Source organism: Ceratina calcarata, unplaced genomic scaffold, assembly GCF_001652005.2.
Source record: "Ceratina calcarata isolate Rehan_Ccalc_2016 unplaced genomic scaffold, ASM165200v1 scaffold206.2, whole genome shotgun sequence".
Lineage (NCBI taxonomy): Eukaryota > Metazoa > Arthropoda > Insecta > Hymenoptera > Apidae > Ceratina > Ceratina calcarata.
This window is the reverse complement of record NW_017142244.1, coordinates 23,215-36,548: the sequence shown is the minus strand read 5'-3', so window position 1 is coordinate 36,548 and position 13,334 is coordinate 23,215. Positions and strand designations below refer to the sequence as shown.

Below are 13,334 nucleotides of genomic sequence, written 5' to 3'. Positions count from 1 at the left end.
ATCTACCACGTCTTTGAAGTTCACCGTCTAAATCCTATGAGGTCGAGTTGACTTAAAAAGAAAAGTTCCCTGCCTTTGACGTTGGATTTCACGCAACGCTAAGTTATGCGAAGATGCTCCTTGTTTAAGCACAAATTGGGTTCACCCGACGCGAAGTAAGAACCCTTGCGGGGCACAAAGGTCCTCGTCCTTGAAATTAATTCGCAAAAGAGACAAAGGACTATTCGCTGCTCGTAGAACGTCGTTCAAGCTTCACGGTTGATAAACTGTAGACACGCGCCAAGCAAATATATTAGTCTGAGAGTGGCAGTAATTGTCAAATCATCTTTTCCACTACTAATTACAATCTTCTTCAAATAATGTTTAACCCTAAAATGAACTCTTTCAAATCGAAGTGATAACACGTTATGTAGCAAAATTATATGTATAACTTGGAATTGCAAAAGGCAACACGTTATAGCATAATGTAATTTTTTCTTTCAAATAGTAAATTATATGTTTCTGCAGCAAATTCATAAAACAGCATCTCATTATTTATAATGGGGTAAAACATTCGTAATTCAGGCAAAAGAACAAAGTAGGCCTGAGCAATAATTTTGACTATGACCATAATTGTTAGCTCGAAAATATGGTGACAGTAGTCCTTTAGTTGACATCGAGGTAATAGAAATTTTAAACTTTGCATCATTAAGCTGCATTATTATGTAAAAATATTAACAATAATGAAAATTTCTGTATATAAAAAGTAGTACATTTTGTATTACTGTGAGGAGTATTTATATCTCTTTTAATTCGTCTAAAACTCTCCAATTGATTTGATTATACTTGACACGCGCCGTGTTTGGTCGATTTTAGTCAATCGTTCGAGGTTATATGGCAGAATTCCTAGTATGCTGGACGCCGACGCACCTATTGATTTTATGGGAGAGGGAAGGCGAGAGAGAGGAATAAGGGAGGACAAGGGGTGAAGGTGGTCCGACAGCATTCTCTGACCGATGCAGCTTCATTTCCCAGGAGCATCCAGTTAGAAATATATTTCTTGTCTCAACCGTCGTCTTTGATTAATCAAACATTGCACAAAATTATTTAATCACTGCTAACTAAATTAATAAACCATTTCCTATTTTATATACTTACTTATTTAAAACATCTCTGAAATTATCAAGCTATGAGAATAATTCTTTTTCAGCGTCTTCAATTACAAAAGGAAAACTATCAGAACTACAAATAACAACAATAGTTATTTGCCATTAGGTAGAAAATACAATATGTACTTGTATACAAATATTTTAATGTTTTAAAATATTTTTACAAATCGGGAACATGTCGACTGTAATTATACATAATTTTATATCGCATGACGGATAAAAAGGCCAAAGTTAAAAAAGGGAGAAACTGGTAGACTAAAGGGACGGACGCCTGTTGTCTCTGGATATCTGGAATGAAGTGGTCGTCCCGGTGGAAGCCGAATACTTCGGTAATCCTCCGATATACGTGAGAAGAAAAACAAATTTCTTAAACGTCAACCAGCGAGGTGAATTCAGGAGTATGTACATACATACATACATACATACATACATACATATTGGGGAACAGGATTCACAGGATTTTGTTCTGACATTCTTCTGCAAAGTGTAATTGATTGTGTCTGGCATAAAATATACATAAGTACATAGCACGTAGTACATAGTACATAGAACAGTACATTATAAACACATTTTGTATCATTATTAATAAATGCATTTTATAGAATATATAAGTGAGAATTTTCAGTACAATAGACAAATAAATTATGATCACGATTCTCGGATATGCTTTTCATAACGAATTACAATTATTTGCTGAACATTTGTCAGGGAAAGGGAATTGGCAAACGGATTTACTTATTTTCGATTAAATTGTTTACGTGTTCACTAACTCGTATACATATGAATTTGATAAAATTGCGAAACAACGCAGGACAATTATGCCTCGCGTTCAGTTTAAATCGGCGTTGATAATCGATAGTCATTAAATGACAATGCTCCCTGAAAGAGAGACACGTACATACATACAAATGTACGTCGCTGCCTTTGCTTTTAATCCAACTTAACGGCTGAACAATTCGATATGGTTTACTCATGGATGCACGAGCTTCAAGCAAACAAATATGCCGAATCCTTTTTTCCCTGACAATCCGACTGAACGCACCCTTCGAATTACGTGTACATCATTTTTACATTGTTTTCCCTTTTTTCTTCACTGATACGTTACTATTTACAAAATATCTTTTCAATAAAAGTCTTTGAAACTCTGAGATTAAATTTATTTAATACTTTGTTAATTAAGCTTGTATTTTGTGTTATAATGTAATAAAAAAGTTTTCGGTAAAAAGTACAGAATCCTCCATGCAAATCGAGTAATCAATTTTTCTCGCGAATATCCATTAACTTTTGATCCAACTTCTTTCTTCAGACGAAGAACCATCGTCTTACGAGATCCGCTAGGCCAGCGGAGTTCACGATGCAAAGCGATTTGAGAACCATTGCTTTAAAGCCCCACTTATCGAGCGCCTAGTTGGTATGATAATGTAATAAAATAAATGGAGGTTGCTGTTTCCGAGCGATATAGACTCATCCTTCCTCTCTGTTCCGCTGCGGGTCGATCTTTTTTTATCCGCGCCACCCCTCTTCAGTCTATCTCCGTCGTCTAACCGCCATTTCCAACCCCTCTGTCTCGTTTCGTTCGACTTCGTGCGAGTCCCGCTGGTTCCTCACTCCGGGCCGCTCAGTTTCATTTCAGCCAGCCCTCTCTCAGTCTGCCCTCTAGCTCGGCCGTGGGTGCAGAGAGGTTGGAGCGGCAATCTGCAGGGTAGAAGGAAATGGAGCTCACCTCGAAAGCGAAATACAACAAGTCCCGCCGCCATTGCTGGATCACCCTTCAACGGAAGTTTTGTCGTTGCGTGGGTGGGGGCTTGACAGCCCTGTGCGACGAGTCATCCCCTTTCGACCCCGACTGCCAGTGTTCACGTGCGGTGGGAGTCGGAGAGGCAGACAGAGAAATGGAGAAACCGCTGTTCCGTGCAGAAGTGGAAGCGAGAACGAAGTACGTTTATCGTAGAAAAAGAGAAAAGATAAAGAGAAATACAAAATCGAGATCAAAGGAAATAAAGAGGATAAGGTTTTAAGATAGAACTAAAGAAGAAGATGGAAGGCAGAATTTTTCATATGATGGAGAAAGATAGAAGCAAGGGAGGATGTTACGAAATGACGAAGGGCAGAGGAGAGGGTGAGGTGAGAGTATATATATATAGAGGACGAAGCAAATCGAAGAAGGAAAAAGATAACGGGGCGAAGAGTGATACACGTAGATGGGGACCGGCAGGTGGATGAAGGGGGAGAGGTCGAAAACTCCGCCCCTGCATCCGCAAAAGCGAGTCGATACTATGACCAGCCATCCTTTCTCTTCCGAATGCCCTCTCGGTAACTCGCGTCGCCTTTCCAACCCCTTTCTCTCTTTGTGACCGAGCCACGGGATATCGAAATTCGTTATGTGTCGTAGCTCGACTCGGAAGTTCCCAACGTCACGAAGCAAACGCGTGCTTTAGAAATCGATTTGAGCACAAACCGAGCAAAATTGAATTTCTGAACGATCCCGATAAAAAGTATTATGCATTGGTTTCGCTGTTCAATCTTCGAATGCAACGCGGTCATTTTCAGTGCTATGAATTAATTCTTAATTCATTTTTGTTATTTATAAATGATGTACAAATACAAAAAAAAATAAAAATTCCATGTAACTTTCTAGGAAAACATTTTTTGGATTAACCATTTTTATTAAACATCACAGAATTCAGTTAAAAAAGGAATTACCTAGATTATACAAAATTCGTCTCATTTGTTGTAAATCTTCGCGCATACTTAAATTATACAAAGGATGCGTATAACCGAATAAATATCGTGCAGTGATTTTGAGATGAAGGAACGCTTCCGATCGGAAAAAATATTAAGGGTAGGTCTCGCCTCCACGCCGGGGCGTTTAACTCCCCGATTGCTTTGACAACTTAAGCAGGCTCTTAAACCTTGCTCGAGCTTCGGTGTAATTTATAAGCGACCGAGGGGTAATTCCGTTGGGGACCGTCAAACTGCCATGTGGCAAAACCCCCCAAGGAAAATCAGGGATTATACGGTGATAAATAAATATGTACGTTCATGCAACAACCACCGTGACCCGGGGTTAGCGTCAAATTTCGCTTTGCTGGGAGTCGCTCGGTGTTACCCTCCATTAAATAAACAGAAATTAAAGTAGTTTCTGGTTCGGGATCTTTGACTTTCATCAGAGGAGCAGAATCACTCCACCAACGAGATTAGTGGCATGGAAAGGCAGACTTAATTTTCATTCGAGAGTAGGGTTATTAATCTGCCGCTCTATAATTTTTAGTCTTATGTACTTTTATTACAAGTGATTACGTTATTGTTACAATATACGTCACGTGATTCAGTATCTAGACTTTTACAGCAAATAGTATCACAACACGAAATATACAAGAGAAGCACATGTGTATCTTTTTACAGCTGTCCGAAAGTTCACCTTATTTATCTCTATCTTCAAAACGTTTTATCTTTCATACATTTTCAGAATATAAATAATAGAACTTAACAGGAAAACAGTGATCGAATCAAATAAAAGTTCTCTTGCTATTAACTCCAAATCTATAAAATTTAGTGCTCCGTATAAAATTGTCTACTTAAGAATTGAAAGTTAAAACGACTTGGTCAACATGTCGAACCTAATGTTCGATAAACGTTTCTATAATAAATAGTGTATATATATATATATATTTATATCTTTATATCGGAACTGAGTATCCATCGTTTCACTTAGATACCGTTGAACCATTTAAAAGACTGGACGCCTTGTTTCGTTACCTTTCTTCAAGGATCTGTCGTTACTCGATACCCGTGTAGTGGTGAAAAGAGATCACTAGCACAGGTCGAAGATTGTAATTAAAGGGTCATGTTTGGGGCTTCGTCCTTAGGCCAAACCATTCGTACAGACGTCTTAAATAACTGACTCGTATCAAGTACTACCGACTATTTGGTCAGTTCAATTGCTTATTAATACTCTCTGATTTTCTTCCGCGTAGACGTCGAATTTTTAACACCTACGCTGCTCTTAAATCAGTGCAATGTTACAGAGATCCTTTCACAAAAGAAAATCTTTTGTTGTCTACATTGTATTTTACGAGACAGTATTACAAAGAAACTTTGATTAAATTTGCATACGTTCACTTCGCTAATTCCCTCGTTTTCAAACATATTCACTGCTCATTCTAATACAAGTTTATACTTAATTCAAAAGAAAGTGGAACGTATCACAGAATCAATCAAATATCTTAGAGATTTATTTCGAATACCCTTGATGCCAATGGAATTTCCCGTATTTGTATCCTTAATGTGACACTATAGAAAAATCCATTTTTAAAGAGCTTCGGTAGATTGATTCGTTCCAATTTTAAGAACTGATCAGGATTCTTATTAATTTTTATACATGTCACACAAGACTTTTTCCATTGGTGTGTTGCCGATCGTTCTATGAAAGTATATTAATTCCACCCTTGACGCTGGCACTGTCCTCAGCAACGGCAGCAACAGCAACAGTCTGCCGAATCGTGCAGGACTCGCTGGTTGCTGTGCTCTAGCGTGCTGGCCTAACATTACTTGTGCTTGATCCTGAAGATTTTCTATTTGACTGGAATCTTTCAAGCCACGAGTTTCTATAACACGAGAAAATTTGATCCGACGTGAGAAACATTTTGAATTTTACTATCATAACCGCGATTGTGAACGCTTAGCAAATTGTCTCCACGTACGAATTTTTAATATTTGTATGGAAAAATCTAATGCCGAGTAATTCTTTGCGATTGGAATTTGAACACGAACCTGGACGAAACAATACGATGGCTTTCATGCAGGCGAATTCAGCCGGATCAACCATGACAGCTTTGTATCTTTGTAAGGTATCGTGCAAATGCCTCACATCTGCTGCCACCTGACTTGGCTTGCCGGTGGTGGTTTGCATATGGATCCCAGGGTGAGGGTGCGGATGCGGCGACAAAGTCAGAGCAGTTAGTTCCGCGGAATTGAAAAGGGGCGACGATTCGAGTGGAAGGCACCACTGTACTGCGTTCAGAAGGAAAAGTTCCGACCAGGCCTCTTCGAGAAGTATCACCTACCGTCACGTTATCAAATTGTCGTATTTAAACAAACGAGAAGAACTTCAAAGTCTTTCTCTCGAAATAAAATTCTTTTTAAAACAGAAGGTTTATTGTCGTACTGCTAAGAGCATTAGTACATCTTAAAGCTATGTCTACACTATACGTATAACGAAATACATATGTTATATACATACGTTTTGTTGTACAGTATAGATCCAACTGAATAAATTATTGTAACAATTCATAGAAATATATTACATAACAAGATTTAAAACAAGTTAGTTATATAAAAATGTTTCGTTACATAGTGTAGATGTAGCTTAAGGAAATTATTTTGAATACATGCTCCGAAATCTTGCAAAATCAATTTCTGCATTTTAATAGATTTTATCATCAAAGATCAAGAAAATTCGTATCTTATTTATCATGCATACCTGATCTCTGAAAGGTAAACTCGCGAAAGACGGAAGATTCTTCGCCCACTTTACAGCCATGAACAGCAATCTGGCACTGGTTTCGTACACAGTTTCAGCACTAGCAGGTGAGTACAGCGAGGGAATCACAGGTGGAATTTGTGTGCAACCGCTTCTTTGGGGTGTTAATGGTTCCTCATTCGTCACGTCTATACTGTCCTCAGATCCATTTCCTGTTACAGATTATTATGAATAATTTAGGGAAATTAGTATTGGATTATTGCAAAGTTTATGTCCAACTTTTAGAACCGGCGTCATTACCGATCCGACTTCATCGTACTTCATTTTTATATAGTGATGTTTGTTCTAGCGTCATTACATACTAATCGTAAAGTCTCATATTATAAGTCTCAAATATCGCTAAGGACACTTGCGAGGAACAATAGTGCCTAACTATTATAAATTAAGTTAAAATGAATTCACTGTAGTCATTAACGTTTAATTTGTTATTACTTCAATTGTCCAAAGTGTAATTGTCAGTGTGCATAAAACAAATTTTTCAATATGGAGAACAAAAGATTCATTTTCGTTATCTTATACGAATCTCGAAATGGACTGAACTTTGGAATCATTATGAAAAACATTCTGTATCTGCATTTGGACTATCTTCCTACTTTCGAAGTAATTAAAAAGTGGTTTGGTCCATTTCATCAGGATGTTCAATTTCAATCTAGGCAGTCTTCCAGTTTCCACGAAAAATAAATCTACCAACTTGTAAAAAAATCGTAGAAAATATGTAGTCGATTTGTATCTTATTGTGCAAACATTCGTATTTTATTTCAAATCGAGCGCGAATTATTGCAGTCATCCACTTAAGAAGAAGATATGAAAATTGTATACCATCGTCATTATCCTGTCGAGGTGGTGTTGCAGGATTTGTTGAGTTTGTCGTCGGCGCGACAGTGGGCAAAGGTAATGGTGTTGTGTATCTCGCCATAGCCAAAGACACAGGTGGCCTGAAAAAAGATATTTAGCAGAATTATAATCAAACGTTCATTCCCTCATTTTGTAAAAAAAAATCCTTATTTTTTCTCCGAAGTAATTGTAGTTATGCTGTTCTCGTCTGTATTTGTGGAAAATGAAAATTGACTTAAATATTTCGAATTCGTCGACTACGTAAATTAGAATCACGAGATTCGATAAAATGAATCGATCGTGCGAACGATTCGGGTCAACTTTAATTCGTTCACATACGAGTTTTGTTCGCATACTTTCAGCCTATGCCGCGTAGAAATTTCGTTTCACCGATTTCGGGTAGGTAGGTGGGCGAATATAGATCGTCGTGCGCGTGTACGAGGAGTACGAACGATTTCTTCTACGTACGGATCCCTTGTCGAAAGCGCCGATATCGATTTCACGTCGAGCCTGTCGGGAAAGCTGAGAGATCGCAGATGACGTTGTGTGGTAAAATTGCGGTTAATGCACGAACAAGGCAGCAAAAACGAAGGTGCGTGACTATTAGCATCTTCGCCTTAAAGAGTAATGAAATAGTAATAATAATTATCGTTCACTTCGTACTTACAATACGATCTATCATATTTAATTAATTCTAATACCGTCGAAGCACAAAATTTACTGTGCATTTTCTCTGTTCTTATAAATAATCAACGAAATCAAATTAGATAAATTGCAATTCTGGAGATCATATTAAGGAACGGTAGATAAGTAACGAGAAAATTCAAAATCGAATGCCAAATAAGTCGTTCAGGGTGCATCTTTCCTGCGCAGGATACAACATCTTTGAAGGAAACTGATAGCCGCCACCCTGTCACCCACAACGAAGACCTCGACCGATCCGGGCAAGGTTAATGCACCTCTGCCCGTATCGTCAGCCAACATGGCGATTCCGACCAGCAGAAACTTCGCTAGTTGCTACATGGAACTATGCAAGCAACAGCGTTTACGTCCGCTACCAGTCATCTGCGTGACGTTGCCGCACAGTTTAGATTTCACCACCGACCGCGTGAAAATGGATGATTGGGGTCCAATATTAAATTCTCTGTCGCTCGATCGCAGTCTACGGTCGATCAGCGTTCGTAGCAGATATCAGTGCCGGAAACCATTGGAGGAAATCAATTCCGAGGACAAGGCCAGGACGATGGGTAAAGCGCCCGTCGTGCTGTCTCGATACCTTCTCGAATGGTTGTCGCACAGCGTCGCTCAGTGCGTTCGAAACTCGCCTGTTCTGACCAATCTGGAGCTGGAAGGTATCCCATTCCCGCCAGACTGTCTAGCGGTCCTGTGCGTGGGCTTGTCTCACACGCACACGCTCCACTATTTGTCCCTTCAGCGTTGTTACATCGGAGACAGCTCCTGTGAATTATTGTGCCGCACTGTGGCCGACGTGCCGAGCATCAGATCGTTGAATCTCAGTTATTGCGATCTGACGGGCAAGTGTGGCCCCGCTTTGGCGGCCGCTTTGTCCAGGCAGAAGTTGCTGCTCTACCATGACACCTGGAAGCAGTCGTTGAGATACCAAGAACCGAATCTCGAGGCGATGCCGGGACTACGTCGTTTGACGTTGAACGACAATCCTCAGCTAGGCGACGCGGCGGCGATAGAACTGATCGAAGCGGTGAGGGACAGTCTTTGGTTGAAAGCTCTCGACATGCAACGCTGTGGATTATCTGATAAGATCGGTAAAGATTTACTGGAACTGTTGGATCATAATACCACTCTGAGCATCCTGGACGTTAGACAGAATCCGAACTTGAACGAAGTGTTAATGAAAGAAGTGATTAAAAGACTGGAGGAGAACAATGTCGACACGAAGGCTGAGTACAGGTGGCTGAATGTACCTCACCATGATCGGAGAGTGGTTTCAGCAGGCAATGCGAAAAGAAACGATAATGAGAATAACAAGAAGCCTCCAATCAGACCACGCAGCGCTATAACGGAGTATACTAAAAGACCTTATCAACCTGTACCAAGAAGAATACCTAATACGATGAATAATATCAAGAAGACGAAAGTGAGGCCTTACGTTTCAATATATAAGAACGTGGATGGACACCACCAAGCTCAGGAACAGCAGCAAATCGTTCAGAATGGCCATCCTAAATCAAAGATCTCTCTTCACTTGGACCTCCAGTCTCACATTCAACCTGTGATGGGCGAAATTGGCTCGAACGTCGGCAACGTTCAGACTTACGAAGACAGTGTTCAGCCTGACACTGATGGCTCCTCCTCAAGGAAGTCCGAGGTAATAAAAGTCGACGTGGCTACCCAAGTGTCGAGTGGTTTGGACGCTCTGGACTCGGTCAGGATTCAAAAAATTCAGATACAATTGGCGGAGGCCAAAGCGGAACACGAACGTCTGCTGGAGGAGACTAGACACAGTGGATTATTGCTGGCCGAGGAACGAGAGCGACGCGAGGCTGCTGAAGAGCAGTTGGACGCGATGAAAAGCAATCTAGCGGAGCTGGAAAACGCTTTGAAGGAGAAGGAACGGGAGACGAGCGGATTCCTAATGCTTAGCCAGCAGGCTTGGGATGAGATCAGTACATCTTTCGATCGGCTGCTGGAGATGCTGGACAATATGACGAAGAACCCGAACGCAAACCGGAGAGAGGCCACGGAAGCTGCTATTGTTAGAGCGGACATAAAGAGACGGGTCGCTTCTGTCATCAGAGAAACGAAATCAGAAAACCTCCGGCGTGGTTTCATCGTGGGCGTGGGTGAGGAAGATCCGATCACGTATACGGAACCCATTAAGAAGTTCGCGAAATCGGAGAGCGATATGAGGAACACCTTGCCACCGATCTCGACGTTGCATCTGGAGAAGAACATCGGCGACAGTCCAGATATTTGTTCGCCTAGTTTGGAAAGAGTATTGCATCACAACAAAGATGCATTGTCACCCAGGGCTAGAGCCAGGGCGCTGTTCGCGCAGATTATTCACGGGGATGCTGTGCTCGACTTATGCACTCACACGGATTAGGGAATCGGTGGTTAACTAAACGATTCTGGGACGAGATTACGGTGTATAGGGCATGTAGATTATGGAAATAATGTATAGGTAGATTACATACGTAACGAGGAAAACGCACAAGTGTTCACGCGTTCATCGAACTTCGAACCTCGGTCGAAAATAGTCTTCTAAGCCGAAGCTGCGCAAAACAACGATCAATCGCGAATAGCTAAACAAAAATATAGAACGTAGATGAAAAAAGAAAAGAAATATTTTAAGAAGAAAATCTATAAATTGAAGTGTCGAGCTTCGTTTTCTGAAGCGGATTAACAGGAGACATCAGAACTGAAGCAGAGCCGATGGTGGCAACTGCGCGCGTGAAAATATGCGAATCGATAAACGTTCAACGAGATGTTGCGTTGGAACTGATTTGTATCGCCACGCTTTTCCTAGCTTCGTTATTGTAGATGGAATAAAGGTCTTTTATTCTTTCTGATGAATATGACTTCATTCACAAGTGATAAAGATAAAAACGTGTAATTAATGCGCGAAAAAATTTATTTCGTTCACTGTTGAATCGTTGTCGTTCTTTTTTTCTCGTTCTCATCGTGCTACTTCTTGCATGAAGTTTTCTCCGGTATATGGGTCGTCGTAGCTTCAAACACAATCGTCGAAGGTTATGCAAATAAAGCCCGATTAAGCTTAGATAACTTCTATACCCGATCCGGATTTAGCAACAAGCAGCACGATGAAATGTCTTACTGCATGAGACAAGCTACTATTCGGACTTATCAATTGTCTACGTAAATAGGATGCTAAATAATTTCGGTTTCGATGAATGAAAATCAGTCAGCGACGATTGCCGCTTACATGGGCGCTTAGACTAACACTAGTAATTCACTGGCACTTTGAATATTCTTCGACTCTGATGAAATACTGAAATTACATAATTATGAGCTGTGTCAAATGCTGTCTGCATCATTTCATGTACATTAAAATCGATATAGACAGTAATAGTAATTCAAAATTAAATGTATAAATTATTTATGTTTTCTCATAAATAACACTCAGTTCAATCGACACTATCTTTTTACGCATTATGTTTTCAAACCAATTTTTTCGAAAACATTGACTACACATATATATTTTTCATACATATTAAAAACTTTTTCTTTAACCGAACGATAAAGGAAGCTTCTTTGTACTAATACAAGCACGTTTATAAATTTTGTGAAGGAATAAATTGATGCACGTAAATAAGTCTATTTTGTTCTTTAGTGACCAAATAAATGATCTGACGAAAGAAAGAATGTTTGAAGTACGAATGAATGAATGAGACGGAAAAGAAGACAAAACTTGTCCAATAGAAAATGAACATTTTTAGTTACGATTATGATACAACAATAAAACAGAGTAAATCGTGTCCAATACGCAAGCAGAGGAAGGAAGACGTAATTTCAATTCCCAGAAGACTTTAGTATCAACTCCGTACATCGTCGGACCGCACGCTGTCGCTTTTAACGTTCACCCCTTGGCGCTCTATGGATTTTCCATTAGTTCCAACCTGAGTACCCGGTTACCTGAAAAACGGTCAACTACGGGCTGCTAGTCAAAGGTAATTTTTCATGATAGATCACGCTCGGCGTGGCGTGTCGCGAGCGCGCTTGCTCACGACGGCGAAAAGTATGCTGCTGTCCAGCAGAAGATCAAACGTGCCAACAACGTCGTCGACTCTGTAGCTCTTGTCGTTGTTGCTTCCGATGCGATGGAATCGGTGATTATCGATCGCGAACCCTTGTCGTTACCTTTAATTCCCCTCCTGAGTGACTCTTTCAATCTGCCTCACTACTCAACGAGATTTTGCATCACCAAAATAATGTGCAACCGGAACCCATTGCGCGAGAATATAGACGATGCTCGTGTATGTGTAGTCAGTATAACATTGAACATGGTTTCATTAATGAATTTTATTCTTTACTTAAAATTCCTTCAAGAATTATGAATTATATTGATTAATACAGGGTATTTAACTATAAGTTGGTACAAACGAAAGGGTTGATTATATGATTCGAACTAAGACGAAATTGAAGAATAAGATTCTGAGCTTCGTCCATTATGTCGAATCTCGCCAAGTAAAGAGGGTGGTTTTTGTGAAGGGAGGTAAAATATTATTGTTGTAGTCCTTGAGGTAAGCGGTACGACGTTCTTATTTCTACATCCTTTACGTTAGTCCGTGCGATACAGGGTGAATTGCTTAGGTATAATAGCTGATATTTAATTACTATAACTAATGACTGGAGCAATGAATGCAATTTCATTATTTTTCATTTTCAGAATCACTCCTTTCATTTGTGCCCACAGGTAATACTAATAGTCATAAGTAAACACCCTGTACTATAAAAATTGTGAGAATTCCAGTGAGATATTTTAGAATTCAGGAACTGTATATAAAGATAATTAGAAAAACGAACGAAAAGGAACTTACCCAAAAACACCGACGGCGACCGCGGCCTCTCGAAGTGCGCGTTCCTGGTCCATCTCGACGAGAGCCTCTGGCCTAATAGTGGCAGTGTTTCTGGGTTGTCGTTCATTCTGTACCGCTGCAACAGAAGCGCACACCTTCGATGTAACGTCGATAACAGGCGTTAATTGCAACCACGAATTAATTATACGCTTTTATGTACCGCCCCGCGTTCATTTCATTCTATCTATCTCTATCGGAATCTGAACTGCACGCCTGCGCGACCGACAACAT

At 40.1% G+C, this 13,334-nt stretch overlaps 2 protein-coding genes across 3 annotated transcripts in view; one reads left to right on the top strand and one right to left on the bottom strand.

The window, feature by feature from the left end:
• Positions 1 to 4,132: 4,132 nt before the first annotated feature.
• Positions 4,133 to 13,334, bottom strand: part of LOC108622130 (photoreceptor-specific nuclear receptor) — a 26,244-nt gene continuing 17,042 nt past the window's right edge. Inside the window, exons 6-10 of one of the 2 annotated variants that reach the window (XM_018019809.2) lie at positions 13,065 to 13,179; positions 7,510 to 7,625; positions 6,631 to 6,842; positions 5,922 to 6,210; positions 4,133 to 5,755 (exon numbers count right to left, since the gene is read on the bottom strand). In XM_018019809.2, the coding sequence (XP_017875298.1) occupies positions 5,517 to 5,755; positions 5,922 to 6,210; positions 6,631 to 6,842; positions 7,510 to 7,625; positions 13,065 to 13,179 (971 nt within the window). In that variant the 3' untranslated portion in view covers positions 4,133 to 5,516. The remainder of the gene's footprint in view (positions 5,756 to 5,921; positions 6,211 to 6,630; positions 6,843 to 7,509; positions 7,626 to 13,064; positions 13,180 to 13,334) is intronic. The other variant, XM_018019810.2, reaches the window with a different exon arrangement.
• Positions 8,492 to 12,727, top strand: LOC108622129 (uncharacterized). The gene has a single exon (XM_018019808.2). The coding sequence runs from the start codon at positions 8,507 to 8,509 to the stop codon at positions 10,607 to 10,609; it is 2,103 nt and encodes a 700-aa protein (XP_017875297.1). The 5' UTR covers positions 8,492 to 8,506; the 3' UTR covers positions 10,610 to 12,727.

Coding starts and splice junctions, on each gene's coding strand:
- LOC108622129 (XM_018019808.2), top strand. CDS start 8,507: ATGGCGATTCCGACCAGCAGAAACTTCGCTAGTTGCTACATGGAACTA.